Source organism: Amblyomma maculatum, chromosome 1 (assembly GCF_055883805.1).
Source record: "Amblyomma maculatum isolate TAMU_Amacu chromosome 1, ASM5588380v1, whole genome shotgun sequence".
In the NCBI taxonomy this organism is placed as follows: Eukaryota; Metazoa; Arthropoda; class Arachnida; order Ixodida; family Ixodidae; genus Amblyomma; species Amblyomma maculatum.
In genome coordinates this window covers 189,044,554-189,064,419 of record NC_139344.1, presented here as the reverse complement: position 1 = coordinate 189,064,419, position 19,866 = coordinate 189,044,554, and the positions used below count along the sequence as shown (strand labels likewise).

The window sequence follows — 19,866 nt, the reverse complement described above, 5'->3', positions numbered from 1 at the left end:
CATAACTGCCTTCTCCTTTGTCACTACCATACAAGTTGAGTCACTACAGATGGATAAAAGGACCCCCACTCCCAGTAACCACAATTATTTCCGTCTTGCATCAGACAGTGCACCACTATTTTAGCAAATTTCATAACCACTCGATGTGACTTTCAGGTACCTTCAGACATTTTTGTTCGCTTGACATCCACTTTCACGTTACATGGACCACAGACTATCAGTTCTGTGCAATACAAACCTTGACCATGTTCATTTCTTTGCAATTTTTTTTAGTTACATTTCCTTCACAAAACTTAATGGTGGGTTGGTTGTTGCCTCATATTCTTAGAAGGGCATTTCATAGTACAACAGAACAACCCTTAGAAGACAACAGGACAGCGTTACACATAGCACACAGCCAGTACTGGTTGTGCCGTACTTGATGCCATCCTCAGAACACAAAATCCTGCTGATGCACTTAGTATGAATAAATGATGACTTGGCACTCCAAGTGACATTTTTATTTAAATTTACAAATACATGTAAAATTTTTCCATTATATTCAAATCAATTATGGCATTTTCGTTCCAGTCTCTTACAACATGTCTCTTTGCTGCTTTCAGGCTTTTTTTTCATAATTTAGTGCTTCTTTAATTCTTTCGGGACCGCCCCACAAGCCATGGATTACATATGATCCATAGTTTCCAATGCACTGCTGCACTCAAACTTCTGTGTTGGAATGTGTGGCCTTATTTGGGCAGGTAACGTGACAACTGCAATTTCGGTTTCTGTGTAGTTCACTTTTTTTTTTTGCCAGGCAGCATATAGAAGTGCAAGTGAATGTATGTTTACTTAAAAGGCATGGTTCTTAGGCCTAAAGAAAAAAGGAGGATAGCAAGGTGTATGTTAAAGAAGGTGCAAAAGGCCAGACTCCTCGGAGAAAGCCAGAAGCAAGTCTAGCGCTGCCCTTGAATTTAAGCAAGAAGATTAGTGCACCGGCCTCGTAGCACGTCCTGACGTGAGCTTGAAGCCATTTTCTTTGACGTTTAAGACCATCATCCTGTAGTGAAAAATCATTTCTCCTACATCAACAAGACCTGGACTGACGGCACAGCAGAAATAATTATTCAGAGCAGGGTGACCTCAAATATCAACGAAAATGGCATAAAGTTCAAGTATGTGCTACGAATATGACACCATTCGCATGGTTCCATTGTTTCTTGTGCAGAAAAACAGCAGTAGCCAAGAGTCTGAGGTCCATTTCATGACCTTCGACTTCAGCTCAAGTAATGAAACAGGTAAAAATGAGGACACTTAAGCTTTGCCTTAATGAGTAGATGTGATAGTGCCTTTAACATTGGCTGTTCATTCCAATGCTTTCTTTATTTCTTTTTAATTAAATTATTTAGGTTTTTAAAATTACTATTCCTGTAACATCAGCACACATCCCATACACATGTTAGCGAGTCATATACACCATAAAACATTCATTAGGGGCCCCTGTAATATGCTTGGTAGGAATGACCTGTCATGGCTTATGCGTTCCCTGCTCAGCTGGCATGCAGAGGGCCCGAGTTTGAACCACAATGGCGATGAATGTTTTATTGAATTACTCCTATAGTCTGAAATACTGCCTAGTTTCTGAATCTCCTTGCGAATTCTGGCATCATTTGAACCATTCCCCAACATGTCTGCTTTATTTGAATTGGAGTGTTCGAAATTCCTGTTCAAGGTGATATGGTGGTGACATTGTGACCTTGTCGACCAAGCAGGATTCTTCCCAATAACCATTGACGGCGGCAGCGGCTTTTCGGTGGGACAAGAACTTGTGGGCCATGGTAAGCATATTTCAATTTCAGCTCGCTCTTGAGCAGTTTTACATGCTCAATATGTGTTCACGCTGTTAATTTCCATTCGCTAGGGTTTCAACAAACAGGAATGTTTCAGCACAAACAAGTAGTGGCTCCTGCAGAATATCAAATGCAAAGCTTTTTCAGCCACATCGAGTCAGGTTTGACCACACAGCTTTCAGAGGGCAGCTCTTTGAACAGATTTTTAATTCGACAGAAAACTAGACCGCACTCCGCCGCACTCTGCAAAATGTGCCGTAAAATTAAACTACTAAAACGTTAGAAAATGCCAAAACTGTAAGCTGTGCTACAAGCAAAAGAACAATCTGAAAAAAAAAAAAAAATAAATAAATAAATAAAAATAATAATAATATTGTAACCCGCGCTAACTGTGTCAGTTCTGGAGGGAGAAGAAGACGAAGTTCTGCGGAGTGCGCGCGGTTCTGGGATGTTGCTGCTTTTGCCTGGTCAAGCGCCTGCTCTCTGCCTCCTGTGCCTCAACCCCGTCCTTTGACCCTGTCCTTCTGGACTGCCGTCCGAGTAGCGATAGAACCCGTGACATTCTGGTGGAGGTGCGGGGTAAATGCAGCATAGCTCCTCAAACCCCGCTACTCTGAGTTCGCCCCCAAGTCTCAGCCGCCGCCCCTTCGACGAGGAGGCCGAGACACGTGCCAGCCGGCAACTTCAAGGGCTTGCTCCTGAATTTGGTCTGTTGCCGAACTCAGGCTCTTCACGACTTACAATGGCCCGGAGTACCACGACCCAATGTCAACAGACGGACTCATTTCTCGCACCGCCCGTGGTGTACCTACCGATGGCTCCTCGAGCGGCTGCCACGTTCCATGGCGATGCCTCCGAAGATGTGGAGGATTGGCTGGAGCAGTACGAACGTGTGGCCCGCCACAATGGCTGGAATGCCGAAAACTGTCTTCAGAATTTGTATTTCTGCCTGGACAGTACTGCTCAGCACTGGTTCGAAAACCACGAGGCCTCCCTTACATCCTGGGACACCTGTAAGAAGAGCTGCGACGGACGTTCGCCGATCAGTATCGGCGACAGCGAGCAGAAGACCTTCTGCAAACAAGAGTACAACGACCCGACGAAACTGTAACGCGTTTTGTTCAAGACGTCCTACGACTTAGCTCCCGTGCTGACCCCCGTGCCACCGAGGAAAAAAAGGTGCGTGCACTCATGCGGGGCGTCAAGAGTGACATTTTCGGCGGGCTTATTCGTGATCCGCCGACTACAGTGGCACAATCTGTAAATGAGGCGACGAACATCGAGCGAGCCTTGGTTACGCGAGCGGACCATTATCGTCGCCTTGCTGGAGGTCCCAGCGTTTCGAACCTTTCAGCTGCTCGCTTTCCTGTTGGTTCTCTCGACACTGCAAACCTACGCGAGATCATCCGCGAAGTTGTACGCGAGGAAATACGGCAGCTGCTTCCACCTGCTGATGGTACGGCATCCTGTGCCCTCACGGATGCTGTCCGCGAAGAAGTACAACGTGCCCTTTATCCACAGTGCTCCGTTGCTTCTTCACCTACTCAGCCCATTGAGACGTACGCGTCCGTTGCTAGTCGCCCGCCGCCGCAGCAGCCACCACCGCCGCCTGCTCGCCGTCAGTACTTGCCTGCACAACCCCGTATCCCTGTGTACGATCTTCGTCCGCAGCAGCAATGGATGAGCAAGGCTGACGCATGGAGGACAACCGACCAACGCCCACTATGCTTCCACTGCGGAGAAGCAGGCCACGTCTACCGTCGCTGCCCTTACCGCGAGCTTGGTCTTCGCGGTTTCCAGCGGAATGCTCCCCGCCCGGAGTTCGGCGAGCAACCCCGCGACATCGCGGATTATCTGCGCCGTTCACCACCACCTGACCGGTCTTCACGTCGCGACCTTCGCTCAACACCGTCCCGCCGGTACGATTCTCCCCTTCGCAGCAATCGACGGCAAAGCCTGTCCCCTCATCGGGAAAACTAAGCCCGGCGACGTCTGGAGGTGACGTTGCCGAACCCATTCCTGTTAAAGAGCCTCCACGTTTTTCGCCCCGCTCCCCCACGCGAACCGATGATCAACCCGACGACCTTCCCGACGAACTTCGCGCCGAACTTCCCGCCGAGCTTTCTGACGAACTTCACGACGAACTCCCCGACGGAGCTTCCGACGACCGTCGCGCCACAGTGTACAATAACCTCGATGTTGTGATCGACAGATACAACGTGACGGCACTCGTTGACACCGGTGCAGACTATTCTGTTATGAGTGGGGAGCTATGCCGCCGACTTCGCAAGGTAACGACGCAGTGGGATGGCCCCGATATCAGAACCGCTGGAGGCCACCTCGTGAGACCAATTGGCAGATGCACTGCTCGTATTGAGATTAACGGTCTCAGGTGCCCGGTTACCTTTGTTGTACTATCGAAATGTTCCAGAGACATTATTCTCGGCATGGATTTTTTGAATGATTGCAGTGCTGTAATCGACTTTACCGACCGCCGCCCCACGCTTCGTCAACCTCGATATACCTCGGCGCAAACAATGCCCCAAGTTTGCACGGCACGCGTCTTGGCGGAGCACGTAACCGTACCGCCCCAGTCTAGCGTATTTCTCCCTGTCACGTCCGACCACGTTGCTTCTGGCGAAGTTCTGCTGGAAGGAAGTGCTCAGCTGCTTCTTGAACGGGGTCTTGAGGTATCGCTCGAGGTATCGCGCAGCTGGATACTGGCTGCGTACACGTCCTAGTCGCCAACTTTGGTGGCACGCCACAGCGCCTTACGAAAGGCACGGCTCTCGGTACCATGGAGAGCATTACCGCCCCTATTCAAGTTGTTGCCCTGTCCGAAGGTGCTTTCTCCTCCTTCTCTTCGCAGCAGAACGATGCCCCTTTGGGTGTAAGCATTGCACCTAATCTCTCTGTGAGCGAGAGGGCCAAATTGATAGCGCTGCTTGCAGAATTCCAAGACTGCTTCTCTATGTCATCCGGAGTTCGCCAGACGACCATCGCCAAACACAGAATAATTACCGATGACGCTGCTGACCCTGTTCGTCAGTCGCCTTACTGAGTTTCTTTCAAAGAACGTGAAGTTATTTAGAACCAAGTGCAAGAAATGCTGGCCGACGATATAATTCAACCCTCGCACAGCCCATGGGCAGCTCCAGTGGTACTAGTAAAGAAAAAGGATGGCACTCTTCGATTCTGTGTTGACTATCGCCGTCTCAACAACGTCACCAACAAGGATGTTTATTCCCTTCCTCGCATTGATGACGCACTTGATCATCTACGACATGCCTGTTACTTTTCATCCATAGATCTGAAAAGTGGTTACTGGCAAATCGAAGTTGATGAGCGCAACCGAGAGAAGACTCCTTTTATCACCCTGGATGGTCTATATGAGTTTAAAGTGATGCCGTTCGGCCTCTGTACCGCCCCAGCAACCTTTCAGCGCGTTATGGACACCGTCTTGGCCGGACTGAAGTGGCAAACTTGTCTGGTCTACCTTACTATTAATGTTATTAATAATAATAACATTTAGAAATGTTACGAGAACAAAACACCTCAAAAGTGTATTTCAATAAAACGCATATTAGTTTCCTAGTAATTTAGCTTCACTGCATTTTGTTAGGATGGAAACATCAGATCCGTATCAACCACCTCATGATTTCAATGGTGACCACTGCTTCAAAACACCACTAGAGAAAGAAACCTTAGACACGTGTGCGAAATTTTCATAACTGAGAAAAGCTACAGTGTAGAACATTTTGTATATTCATTACAATTTTTAATGCAGTTTTCTGCGTTGACAGCCATGTCTTTTTGACTTTTCCGATTCCTATTTACCAAGTGTGCAAAAAGATTGTTTATTCACGTCATGCATGAGGTTAAATAAAGTGTATGTACTATCAGGGACAAAAGTCTGAGGACCACGCAAACTGCAACCAAAGTGCATAACCTTCGTATCTGCCAGTAGCCGTGTACCATACTTGTCGACGGGAAAGTTGGACTTCAGTTCTTTCATGTGTGCTAGAGAAATAAGGTGATAATTCGTTTTGTACCATGCTTCGAGTGCAAAATCCCGAGACATGCGGTCCAGAGACTTTTGTCCCCAATAGTACCTGAAAGATAGCCTAAACAGATATATTATAGTATATGTTTTAGCAGAACTGTGCAAATATTTCATGAATTAAACATTTTTTGCCATGACCCTTCAAAGTCGCTTTTTTTTCTGCACCCTCGAGTGTTAACAGCAAAGAAAAAAGAATGAAAAGAAAAACTTAAATACGCAAGCTACATTTTCAAAAAAACAAAAACATTGTAGCACAATTTAAAATATTTGGAAATCTTTTTATTACCATATTCAACTTCTTGCAAGAATTTTTTTCGAGAGCTTTTGTTTAAAGTAAAAAAAATGAATTTTTGAAGTTGTGTCCTCGTGCCACAAGTTGCGTAGTCCCTTAACACATCTTCAATGTAGAGCATGACACCGTCGGCAATGTGGCCAAAAGAAATTTAAAGTTCTTGTTACTGCAGGCAAGCATCAGGACAGTGAGTAGTCGAGCAGATATTCACGAGAAAAGATTTTCTTAGTGCTGTTAATGGCAACTGTGGGCGAGGTACCTCGGCGAAAGCAGGCCACGCTCACTGCGAGTGCGTCTCATATTACCCGACACAGCGGTGCGCTCTTCGCTCCGTCACATGTGCTCTCTATGATCCTATAATGGCGAAGGCCTTACATAGCTCAAGGTAAAAAAAAAAATTAGCGGGGGCTTAGCTTTAGTTAAGCCCGCTAGGTTGCGAAAGCAATAATAGCATGGTTACGCTATAGTTCAGCTCGTAGTGTAGCCAGTTGTGGTGTACCATGTTGACCATACGATTAACACAGGACACACATTGGAGTTCCCGTCTCTTTTTCAAATGTACAGCTCGTTCTTGCGACGTCTCTTCTGCGCGCCGTTTCCTCCGGGTCTCGTTATACTTTACTTATCGAGCAGCAAGACCAACACGCTCCTTTTCAAGCCGTCGTTGCCGTTCTTTTTCTGTTTCCTGAACATGTCATTGTCACCTAGTTGCATTCTTACGTTCTTGACTGCTGAGTGAACACGCCGACAAAGACTCTTCACTGTTCAAGACGTCCATTATATTCTATTCAGAGTCATCACCGGTTGAGGACGATTCAAGAGAAGCGCGACGCGCTCGTCTAGCTGCATCTTCAGCGCGCCGTCGAGCGAGACACTGTTCCCGTTTTTCATCTGTCTCTGTAGCCCACTGTAATTTCCTGGCTTCATCGAGACAGCGTGACTTTCCTTTCTGTTTATCAGGATGCATAGCGAGTGCTTCAGCTGAGCAAGCGCGAGCATTTATATACCCATCATTTTCCTCCTCCTCCTCTCAACTGCGAGAGAAGAGGTGACAGCAGCGGCTCCACTCGATAGCAGCGTGGCTCCAGCTGCAGCGTGCCATGCCTACCGACTGCCGCCACCCGACGACTCGACTTGGTAGCCCATCTCTCGCAGCTGGGTCATTAAAGGTCAAACGTGCCTACCGACCGCGGCTACGCGAAGGGCTGAAAATAGGAGTCGTATTGCTTTCGCAATAAAATCTCATGTGGGCGAAGTCTGCTTCCGAGATTCCATGGGATATCAGCAGGGTTCTGTCTAGCCTTTAACAAAAAGAAATCATCCTCCGCCAGGAATCAAATTCCTAACCCTCCAATCGCTAGCCGAGCATGTTAACCGACTATGCCACACCAGGCACGTGAGAAACATCTCAGTTCTCCTTGTCTAGCATCCCTGCTGTCTTCACGGCAATGTAGGGGCCCAATGACGACGCCTTCCCCCCGGTCTCCAGGATGGAGCAAGGCGCACGCCATCTGCTGCCAGCTATGAAGACCAAGCACCACAACGAGCGTGCGCCATCGTCACCGAGTGGAGCTTGCCGCTGTCCTGCCCTGTGTGATCAGCGGGGTTCTGTCGAATAAACACTACAGTAGAACCAGCCCCAGAGGCTTTCGCCTTATTGTAAAAGTGCCTTAATAATTTTTTAGTTATTGATTAATCACTTGTGTTACCCCTGCCATTCCACCTGGCTGTCTGTCATAGTCCATGCAAGACAGCAAACTGAATGCCCTTGTTTTTCTGCTCTGCCTGGCACCGAAGTGGATCCATTCGAACTTTAAAGTAAAAAACAATCCTGTTTATAGACCGTTTACAAAGAGTAGTTCCACTCTCCCCAACAGATGACGCCACTAGTATGGCCGTCATTGCTGGCGTTCGGAACGCATCGGCGCGCACTGCGGACTGCTGCTGTGCATCTTGTGTAAGAATGCCGGCTGACTTTTAAACACCGCTGCTTGGATGCAGGTGTCATCTGTGATGATGATGATGGATTTTAATGGCGCAAGGGCGACTCAGGCCAAAGAGCGCCAAACTCAAGGTTAACGGTGTACTCAAGTTTATATAATGGAATAGTGATTTTTCATGAAGGAATAAAAAACAGTGGTGTATAGGGCCTAAAAATGTATTCGCTCTGTAATATCGCTAAAAACAATGCTGTATAGGGCCTGAAATTCATTTGCGATATATAATGGATGTGCAATGTATAAGTAGATGTTTTGAAAGATCTCATCCATCCTCTCAAGGAGGAGCGGGCTGAGACCCACGTCGATAAGAAATTTCATGTAAAAAGCCTACTTGTGATAAAAATTTAAGCACCTGTTTTAAAGGAAACATTGGGTTTTCGCCCATAAAAATGGATGGGTGTGCAGGTATTTGATGAGTGAACAAGGAGGGAAAATGACATCTTCTTTCTGGTTCCAGTTGTGCACATATGATTAAAACATGAATGACAGTGAGCCGATCACCACATCTCGAGCAGTGTGGTGCAGGAGAGTTGGTTAAAAGATATGTATGGGTTATGTATGTGTGACCAATTCTCAGCCTGCACAGGGCTACTTCTTTAAATCTGTCTTGTTTTTCTGTGGTGTACCTGCCTATCCTTGGCTTTATTGTGTGTAGTTTATTTTCTGATGCTGCGTCCCATTCCTCTTGCCATTGTTGTCGAATCATGTTTTTTATGTGTGGTTTGAGGTCATGATAAGTTATCTTATCAATGTCTGTGTCATTTCAAAGGGCAGCTGACGCAGCTAGCCTATCAGCTGCCTCATTACCCGGTATACAGCGGTGGCCTGGCACCCAACACGGTGTAATTTTAATTTCTAGTTCATGGGCAAACATAAGGGTGTTATAAAGAGAGTTCAGGACTGGGTTCTTATTATGCCATTTCCAAGAGGATAGGGACGTTAAAACACTGAGGGAGTCTGTGTAGATGATCGACGTCTGTATTTTATTTTCTATAATGTGTCTCACAGCTAAAAGGATACCATGGCATTCAGCGGTAAATATACTAGTATGTCTGTTCGAGTTTTTGACTGTGAAAACTGTGGTCCATGTGCTGCACAGGAGACTTGAGCTGACTTCGAAGCATCAGTGTAAATATTCATCACAAGTGTACTTCTCCTGAAGTGACATGAAGTGCTGCTGTATGGCAATAGGGGATACATGTTTGCCCACTTCAAGAAATGACAGGTCACAATTAACACCGTGCATTTCCCAAGGAGCAATTAGGTCTTTTATAGAAGTTGTATGAAGACTGGTAACCGAAACATTGAGATATTCAATATGCGTGGCAACTCTGATTGGATATGGTGGTGTTAGAGATGGTTTTTTTGAGAAAAGTGCTGTGCTAGTTTTGTCAAGAAGGAGCCGGCGACATGGATGGTTCAGTTGGCATAGTACCTTCATAGCATAAGTTAGAGAAGTAAATTGTCTCCTTCGTTGCAGTGACCATCGGTTCGCCTCGACATAGAGGCTAGCAATTGGGCTAGTTCGGAAAGCGCCCGTAGCGAGGCGAAGGCCGAGGTGGTGCACGGGATCGAGCAATTTTAGCGAAGAGGATGATGCTGACCCATAAACCATCGAGCAATAGTCAATGCGTGATAGAACTACACTATTCAGAAGGTTCAGAAGGCAGTCGCGGTCTGTGCCCCATGACCGGTGAGAGAGAATTTTTAGCAAATTCATTGCTTTGAGACACTTCAGTCGCAACTGTTTTATGTGGGGAATGAAGGAAAGTTTTTCGTCAACAACTACGCCAAGAAATTTATGTTCTTTTTTAAAGGCAAGGCTCTGACCATTCAGTGTAATGTTGGGGTCAGGCCTGATGCCACGCTGCTTAGAGAAAAGTACACAAACACTCTTTCCAGAGTTAAATTTAAACCCAATGTCATCAGCCCACCTGGACAATTTGTTTACACCTAGCTGAATCTGTCGTTCACAGATGGCCAAGTTGCAAGATTTGAAGCTTATCCTGGACGTCATCAACATATACAGAACAAGAAATAGTTTTTGGCAGCACGCTTTTTAAAGAGTTCATTTTGACTACGAAAAGTGTGCAAATGAGAACATCACCTTGAGGGACACCATTTTCCTGAATGTACTGCTTTGAATATGCATTGCCAACACGAACTTTGAAGGTCCGTTCAGACAAGTAACTTCGAATTGTGCTCAACATGTTTCCTGTGATGCCAAGAGAGAAGAGGTCGCGGATGATACCATAGCGCCAAGTGGTATCATATGCTTTTTCAAGATCGAAAAAGACAGATAAACAATGTTGTTTATGTACAAAAGCATCCCTTGCATAAGACTCAAAGGCAATGAGCTGATCAGCTGTTGATCGCCCAGCTCTAAAACCAGCTTGGTTTTGATAAAGAAGACCATTGTATTCAAGGAAATGGAGAAGGCGACGATTTACCATTTTCTCAAAAAGCTTGCATAGACAGCTGGTTAGTGCGATAGGCCGATAACTAGCAGCAAGTGTGGGTTCTTTTCCGGGTTTTAATATTGGGATGATGATCGCTTCCTTCCATGCTGTAGGAAAGCGTCCTGCAGCCCATACTTTATTATACAGGTAGAGTAGGGTTTCAAGAGTGTTCACATGCAGATGCCTGAGCATTCCATATGTGATCCTGTCAGGACATGGTGCTGTGTTACCACATGTGTCTAGTGCAATCTTCAGCTCCTGCATGGTGAATGGGCTATTGTATCCTCCTGAGGATGGTCTTTTATCATGTATGTGCTTCCTCTCCTCTCTTGCCTTGTGCCGCAAAAAGGAATCTGTATAGTGTGCTGAGCTGAATATGTATTCAAAGTGTTGCCCTAGTGTGTCTGCTTGATGTTCAAGAGAGTCACCACTGGTGCTGACAAGGGGCATTGGGATTGTGCTATATCCTTTAAGTGCTCTTATCCTGTTGTGAACTTTGCGTGCATCAGAATAAGAGTTCACTGAAGAAAGGAATGATGATCAGCTTTCTCGCTTGGAGATGCGTCGAATACGCCTGCCATTTGCCTTTGCAAGCTTAAAGGCTATTAGGTTTTCGGCTGTGGGGTATCGGCGTAGTTTCGACCATGCCCTGTTTTGAGTTTCACGAGCAGTCTTACATTCTGCATTCCACCAGGGTCTTCGTTTATTTCGTGGCTTACTTGACGTCTGTGGAATGTATTTTTCTGCTGCCTCTATGATGTGCAGCGTGATTAAGCATTGAGTTTCATCAACGCCTAAGTCAGTAACAGGTGAACTGGCCAATGATGAGTGTTCCCTGAACATCTCCCAGTTGGCTGCATATTCTTTAAACTTTCTAGGATTAGACGCATTTTCATTTTTATTACCAGCATACTTTACAGAGATCGGAAAATGGTCACTTCCATATAGATTGTTAATTACAACCCACTCAGTAGCTGCTAAGAGCATTGGTGAGCCAATAGCTAAATCTATGGATGTGTATGTGTTATGTAGTATGTTGTAGTATGTTGGCTCTTTTGTGTTAAGTAGGCATGATCCAGAGGACAATAAGAATTTTTCGATTAGCACACCTCGGGAGTCCGTTCTTGTAAATCCCCATAACGGATGGTGTGCATTAAAGTCTCCAACCAGCAGCCATGGTTCCGGAAGTTGATCAATTAGCTTTTCAAAACTTTCGCTACTTAACCTATAATCTGGAGGAATGTACAGAGAACACACTGTTGTTATTTTACCAAAAATTAAGGCTCGTATTGCCACTGCCTCTAGGTCTGTATTAAGTGAGATGCTTCGGCATGAGATTGATTTTTGAGTTACAATGGCAACACCGCCAGAGGGGCGAGTGCTGCCTTGCCTATCCTTCCTAAATACGAGGTAATGCTTGAGGAAACTTGTGTCTGCTGGTTTTAAGTGGGTTTCTTGCAGACAAAATATGTTTGGTTGGTGCTCGGCAAGGATTTCATATACATCATCCAGATTATTTAGTAGTCCCCGACAGTTCCAATAAACGATACTCTCAGTAGCCATTTTTGTAAGTGCGGGATGTGGATGAGACAGTGGATTTAAGACTCGCCGCCTTTATCAGGTGGCTTAACTGGCGTATGTTTTTTCAATTTGGAGCGATCCGACAGGCACCGCCTCTCATTGGTGGACTCCCTAGGCGCCACTGACGCTGTGGAGTCCACGCTAACCTCCATCGCCTCTGGTGAAGGCATGGAGGCAGGAGGTTTTTCCAGAGGAACCAAGTTCCTCTCAGATGTCTTTGGTGTTCCGGAGGTTTGGGAGAAAGGGACCTCCGGGATTGCAAAGATTGGGGCAGCCGGTGGCTGCTTAGTGAGGAGCCGTGGCGGGAGCACGTCAGCAGCATTGCACTGCGTGCCCACCGTTACTAGACGCGGCCTGGCTCCTCTGCGGGCTGCGTCAGCATAGGGAGCGGAGGAAAGTATTCTGTGCTTTTTTCGTGCCTCTCCGTATGTTATCTTCTCAGTTACCTTTATATTCATTACTTCCTTTTCGGCCTGAAAGGCTGCACAGGAGTGGGTGCCATCACAGTTCACACATTTGTAGTCAGTTGCACTGCATTTATCGGTTGCATGGTCATGTGCGCTGCATTTTGCACATGTAAGGCGTCCTCGACATGTCTGGCTACCATGCCCGTACCGCTGACACTTGAAGCACCTGCGCGGGCTTGGTATGTACGGGCTAACTTTGCATCGGATGAATTCCACATTGATAAATTCAGGAAGTGTGCTCCGGTTGAAGGTGAGAACAATATGTTTCGTTTTTATTTCTTCATTCTTTCGCCTGATTGTTATTCTTCGTACTGCTGTTACACCTTGGTTCTGTAGGCCCTCAAGGAGATCTGATTCTATTTCGTTTAGGAGGTCTCGCTCAGAAACCACTCCCTGGCAGCTGTTAAGACTGCGGTGGGGTGATACTTGAACATCAAGGTGAGCAAATGTTTTTGTTGTGAGGAGGTTGTCAGACTGACTTTTGTCTGATACCTCTATTAGCAGGTCACCAGATCCTAGTTTTTTCGCTTTATAGTTTGCCTTAATGATGGCCTTCAGAGAGTTGGCAATCAGAAAGACTGACAGTTCATTTACTGGTTTAGATTCGGTTATAGAGCTCAAGACAAGGTATTTTGGAAAGTTCTCAGTTGGTGTCGTGATTTTTTGCATCACTTCGGTGCGACTCCTTTTCGGGGGTCGATCAGGTTTTTTTAAAGGTAGTTTTTCCATGCAGTATGGATAGTTTAAGGGGTCCTAATATATGTCGCCTCTGGTTCACCCTTATACGCAGAGGAAGGTCCCGGAGCCCCTTGCCTGGTGGACAGGCGAGGAGCCCATCGGCCGAGGCTTGACCATGGCCTCGACCGCCACCGTTCAAGGTTTCTTCCCTCCACCTCTCAACCTATCGCCACGGTACGGATTACAGCTTCGGTATGGGGGCTCAGGGTCCGTGGTGGCACCAAGCACCAACACCTAGTTTGCAGGTGTCATCTGTGTTGTCGAAGTATTCTGCAAGGAAGTAGAGCTAATGAACCTGTTGTTTATTGGCGGAAGAACAGACGATGCTTTCTACATAAGGTGCACATCATGGCCTAGCTAGGCTGCCATTTTTCTCGGAGGTGTATCACGAGTTCATGTTCCGTTCCATACCGTGCAGCCGAGTACCAGCGCACCGGAAGCCGTCAAACCAGAAGGCCCGAAGGCCGGCAATGGCGGAAGGGTCACATGATCAAATATGGCAGGCCCATGATCTTGCGCTGTAAAGGGTCTATAGAACCACCTGCTGAATGTCAGGCGATATGGTTTTTTAGCTCCGGTGCTAAAAATACACAACAGCGAGCTATAGAAAATTGAATTTGTTGTCTGGTCTAAGTGCCACGCCATGCCAGGTGCCGTATTCTGTGATCAAGAAGCGTTAAGAAACAATGCAACTTGCGATGTGAGAGCTCAAATAAAATAATTTTCTCGTTTTAATAAAAAATCACCTGAATGAAAATTTCAATAAGGTAATAAACTAACCTACTCAACCCACTATTATTGAGTTTTTACTTAGACTACCTAACGGTGAAAGTAACGGGTGTTTATGGCTCAGAATGCATTTTTTACGACTTTAGAATTTTTTCCCTTCGATATATACAGTTTCATCACCTATTAAATTGGTTTAGGTAGTAGATATCTGCAGATGCAAAATGGCTATTTCAAAATTCTCAAGAGCAAGTAGATATTTAAAAGAAAAACTATAAACAGTATATTTTTTCCCATTTTCTTTCAATTCTTTTTTAAGTTATGCCCTGCAAAATTACACGCTTCAAATCACATCAAAAGCCAGAAACTGTGCAAATGCCATTGAAAAATTTGTGGAATGTTTTCTAAAAATTTGTATTTTGTTAATTATTAAGTGGTGCTTAGTTTCTCACCTTTCCAAAATATTAAACTGTGTCCAGCTCACGAACAATATTTTTTGGCAAAAATATTTTAGGCTTTGATTACACACTTTGAAATAACTTCTCAAGAATTTTTTTTACAAATCAGAGATAGTCGAGCGTAACATCTAGGAAGTTTGGCATGAAATGGCCCTCGTTTTCAGTGTATTATGACCGTTTATGGCAAGACATTTAATCAAACTACTCACAGTTGTGTCAAGAAACTGTTTGCAGCCCTCTAGAAAAGTTGTTTTGCCACTTCCAATGTTACCCTCCACGGCCACCTGCAAAACACACATTATGAGATAGCTACCATACGTCCAAAATGCTCTTTACTTTAACTGTGTGGCCTTTTCCTGCTGTCTTCTGCCATGAAACATCTCCAACAGCATCTGTTACCATGAGAAGAAAAGAAAAGAAAAAGGCAAGTTACTTCATGAGAAAGCATACCACAACGTCTTGCATATCAAGAGCACATCACAAGGGTCTTTGCATATACTACAAATGCAGTTGTTTTCTGAAAATTTCACCTTTAAATATTGTTTTGCAAGTGCACTGCTTCCTAAATTCTGTCTCCCCAGTACCTGTCACTTGCAAGCAACATGCACAACTACATTAACAGAACAAAAAGTCTCTGAGCACACTGTAGCCAATTAAAGCCTGCACTTACACAAAAGGTATTACAATGCAACCTCACTGATACATATTTTTTTCTTTTTTTCATTACTGTGTAAGAAAAACATAATAGCCTGGATTCTGTTAAAAGCATGGAAGTTCAAACCATAGCATTACATCATGCCACATGAATGTGACTTAGGAGGAGGGAAAATGTAATGACCGGGAGGCTGTACTATATTTGGCCCTTTCTTTCCAAGCCCAGCCAACTAGGCTCATCAAAAGCTGTCATTCCTCGCTGCAGATAAGTCCAGCTACTCACGTGTTTTATGCCACTGTATGTCCGGTTTGTAGTGAGTACGGCTCATACAATCCAAATTTTTACGTAGCATAAAAATTAATATGTAAACCTTATCTGTTACGTGGTTAAATAATGTTTACAATATAGTGATAATTACTATTACTGTAAAATGGTTCAATGCAATATTGAACGTTGGTGCAACTTACATACATCTATTATTCTAACGTTCATTGCTACATAGAAATTCTATATGTTCAAAACAAGCCGATCAAACACAATGTTAGCATCACTGCATTATGCACTACTTTTTGTTGCCTCTATGCTAAAGCTGTTGCATTCCTAACAGACTCTGCAAAACTGGTTGTTCTTGCTACTAGAATGAACATAGCTGAACAGTTTAGTTAAATAGTTAAAATAGGAAGCAAAATGGCATGACACCACCCTGAACATTGCACAAAGAATGATTGCGTCACAATTTTCGTACAAAATCACATTATATACCTATATTTTTTGCTATGCCTTTCAGACATAAAGTGTCAGATGATTTTGCTAGGCTGTGAACCTCAAGATTTGTGCTTTTGCACTAAAGACTGTCACAAATATATCAATTATCCTGACAACTGACCGACAGGAGCAGGGCTAATTTGTCGATTTCTAACAGATTCGTGACAGGTTTGTGATGTGATCACGACGTAAAATGGCCCTTGCTGCGACGTCGCAGGCCCTACCCACAAGGAAAAAATTATATCGTTTTAGCTGGTTCTAATCAGGGTTTCGAACGGGAATTTTCGGGGTTCAATTCAGATTCTGGTTTGTTCCTTTATGGTTCGGTTTCAGCTCCGAAAACACATTTCGTTTCGGTTCGACCCTGCCAGAACCGGTTCAAACGAGTTCAAAAAAAAAAAAAATTTCTGCTGTATTTTTTTACTACTTTTTGAACACTGAGTTTTTTTCCGGTTCCAGTATGTAATAAAAACTGAAAATTTATATAGTAGTCCATCTAGATGTGACGGGCTCCATTTCATTGTACAGACTTCAGCAAAATGTTTATAATGAGAGACCGACGATTAGAGCAGGATGGGGGAAAATGATTATTTTCATTGGCACATAACCTACTAGAACTGTCACGTGCTGAAAGAAAATTAAAAGAAAATAATGTTTCCTGCTGCGCTTTTCAGGTACACAAAATTTCACATCCATTTTAGTTTAGAGCGAAACCTCTACATGTACAGGTGAGGATGTAAGTAAACAGAGCACGCTTTTCCTTTCAAATTAAAATTATGCCTTTTGCACTGGAGATAACAGAACAATATCAGTCCAAGTTGAAGGGCACTGGCGTCTAGTACCGGTTCACACATACCATAACTGCCAGTGTCAATTATGCAATGTGTGAAAAATTTTAGAAGATAATCTCGTGCTCCGTTTACTTATCTCCGCACCAGTACAACAATTTTTCGTCTGGCTCCCACTAAGCTTCTAGTTGGCTCCCAACTGGAAGTCAGTGGTTCCCATTTGGTGGTCAAGGAAATCAACTGGTTCCAGCTGGCTTTCAGTTAGGATATAGTTGGAAGTCAGCTGGTACCCGTTGGCAACCAACCAGTCTCTACCATTACTGTTTTGAGGTCAGTTGCGTATTTTATTATTCATAGTGCAAGTAGCGAAACATATAATATCACCAATAAATTACTAGTTAAAAATTATGATTTTTTCTACTACTGTAACAATCTAATGTGATAAAAATGAACGCAGTTTGCAAGTGTGAGGTTGCTCGGCATTAAACAGCATTGGTAGCGACATGGCGGTGAGCAGGAAAAGGTGTGCAATGGCATGGTGCATCGGTGCCATATGCCATGCATGAACGTTATTAGGATGCATTTGGAAAAACTAGAGTTGGAATCTGTTCTTCACAGCAAACTATTGCTCTGAAGGTGAAATAGTTCAAGAGTTGTTCCCCTGGGCCAAAGGAAGACAACACTTCGGATGCCATTACATGGCGAAGGTTAATACCTGTCATTGGAGACTGAAGCTCATTTCACTGGCTGGCACTGTGTAGTATGCGGATACTATTACTATTCTTCCTTCGTCTTATTCTAAAACCGGGAAAAGTTAATTTTATTTGTTCTTTAGCTGTCTCTTTAGTTTGCCGCAGGCCCACAACCATATTAGCCATACAAGACATACGATCAAGTTTTCTCTGAAAAATATTGTGCAGCTGTTTCTATGACGTTCCACATTGTTGTCACTGGTGTCCAGGTTCATATTGAGAGCCGTCTCCTTTAAATTAAATGTGGCCTACAGCAGTGTTTATTCTGATATTTGAAGCCACGGCGAGTGCACATTGTTGCTAGGCTTATGCCACTGCAGAGCCGTTCAGTCCTTTGTTGACTTGATTTTGTTGAACCAAGAGTTTCGAGTACCATATTAGCTTGCTCTTCATGTGTCCACAGCATCATCCAGAACTGCTGTCGCTCTAGCCACAGCCCTTTTTTTGTCTATACAACCAAAGACCAATTTATGATATAGATTGTAAAGGGCCCATGAAAAGCTACTGACTAAAACTAGGAAATGTGCACGAGCAATACATATCCCATCAGTCCTGTTCGCAAAAGAAAATTTTTAAGCTAGCTTCATTAGCTCCAAAACATATCGGCAATCAAGAATGATGCTTCTCTCCCCACCATCTAAGCGCATACAGGCTTTCAAGAAAAAATGAAGAAAACAAGTTGCGACGGCACCCCACCAAGCCCCAATGATGTCAGGTGCTCTAATGCATGAGGTGGTGTCACTGTAATCGGTTTAAAGCGGCTTTTAAAAGTTAATTGTGAATTACAGGCTCCACACAAAACTTTTAGATCTGACTCGAATACTCATAAAGACCACCTTTACAGATTCCTTGCATTAGCATATTACCACAAGCACCGTATATGCTTGCACTAATTTACCTGCTGATGCCCACGTGAAGAAAAATCAGTTCCCTGCCATGCTAGTCCTGAATAATTTTTTTTTTTGTTAAAACCTAATGCATTAAATGACTGAGTCCGTGATCCGTGAATTTATTGGACTGGGCAGACAACATATGTGCAAGCACTGCGCGCGAAACTGGTTCATATAATACGGAGTATTATACAACTAGCCTACGATGATTTAAAGTAAGTACCTTACGTTTCAAGCACTGTGAGCAAATGTGAGCGGTGGAAATAATGCAGGTTAGCATATGGAAGCGTTCATGCGGGCCGGGAGAGCGAGCGTTGAAAACGAAACTATACAGCAGGCAAGACACGTTTCGAAATTCGTTTAAAATGAATTACATACGTACTCATTGTATGGCGGCGGTCTTCGACAAGTTCCAAATCGAGCGGCTCTCGGACGCACTCAATTGTATATCAGGTACGTACAATTACACACCACACAGATACGCTGGCAACGGCAGGTTCCAAGCTCCCGCGTTTCCAATGCAACGCAAACTGCCGTGCGGCAGCCTCGTCCCCAGAAGGCCCACGCTACTGCGCGCTACCTCTCCGTGCGTCCGTACCCGCTCGCTTCCGCACCGTTTTTGTATCAGCGCTATGCCCGCTTCCGTCCACCGGTCGAACATACATCAAAGCGCAATGACGCTCCAAAACTAGCGATCATAATAATGTACCTTAATTTAAATGCGCGAATGTGGCAAATAGACAGCTTGATATCTGCAAGTACTTTAGAGAGAGAGAGAGAGCTCTTAATTCGCTACTTTCGACCACTTTTCGCTGTCAGCCACATGAAACCGTTGGCAATAAGCACGTGAGCCACGCACAATATATATATTTTTTTTCGCCTCTTGCAGCTTAAACACATCCTGTCGTAGGCGTTACGCAAATGAAAGCGCACGATATCAAACACACGCTTGCAACTGTATCCGAAAACTCGGCTTGTGTCAAATATAGGAACTACTCACCCAAAAAATTGAGCGGATTAACAGACTTACGAATCTGTTGCAGTACTCTTGAAACGAACATGAATTTTCGTTTATTGTTATGCCGTTCTTTACAGCATTGTTAACTGCAGCAACACACACCATGCAACCTCGCGCAACTGATCAAAAACCAAGCAAAACGTTCAAACTGTAATAGAGCGTAGAGCATACATAGAGTAATAACGTAATGAGGTAACCGACAAGCCAACAAGATGAGACGAGACGCTCCCAAGGGTTTCCATGGAACGATGCTTTAAGTGCTTTGCCAGCGCACCTAACGGGGCTTCTAATCTCAGAGGCCACAATTTTACTTTCGGTTTAATTTTGTTGTAAGCATTGTGCTGTTTTATGAAGGCGTTTGCGCCGAGTCGCCATTTATATCTTG

General features: G+C 44.6%; 1 protein-coding gene across 9 annotated transcripts in view; it reads right to left on the bottom strand.

Annotated features, from left to right (window-relative positions):
• The window catches only part of dnk (deoxynucleoside kinase), a 70,706-nt gene extending 51,061 nt beyond the window's left edge, over positions 1 to 19,645 (bottom strand). For 3 of the 9 annotated variants that reach the window (XM_084589886.1, XM_084589883.1, XM_084589884.1), the window contains exons 1-3: positions 19,464 to 19,641; positions 14,950 to 15,005; positions 14,823 to 14,897 (exon numbers count right to left, since the gene is read on the bottom strand). In XM_084589886.1, the coding sequence (XP_084446012.1) occupies positions 14,823 to 14,897; positions 14,950 to 15,005; positions 19,464 to 19,524 (192 nt within the window). In that variant the 5' untranslated portion in view covers positions 19,525 to 19,641. Of the gene's footprint in view, positions 1 to 14,822; positions 14,898 to 14,949; positions 15,006 to 18,845; positions 19,185 to 19,463 lie in introns of those variants that run through there. The other 6 variants (XM_084589889.1, XM_084589885.1, XM_084589887.1 and 3 more) reach the window with 6 other exon arrangements.
• Between the last annotated feature and the right edge of the window lie 221 nt (positions 19,646 to 19,866).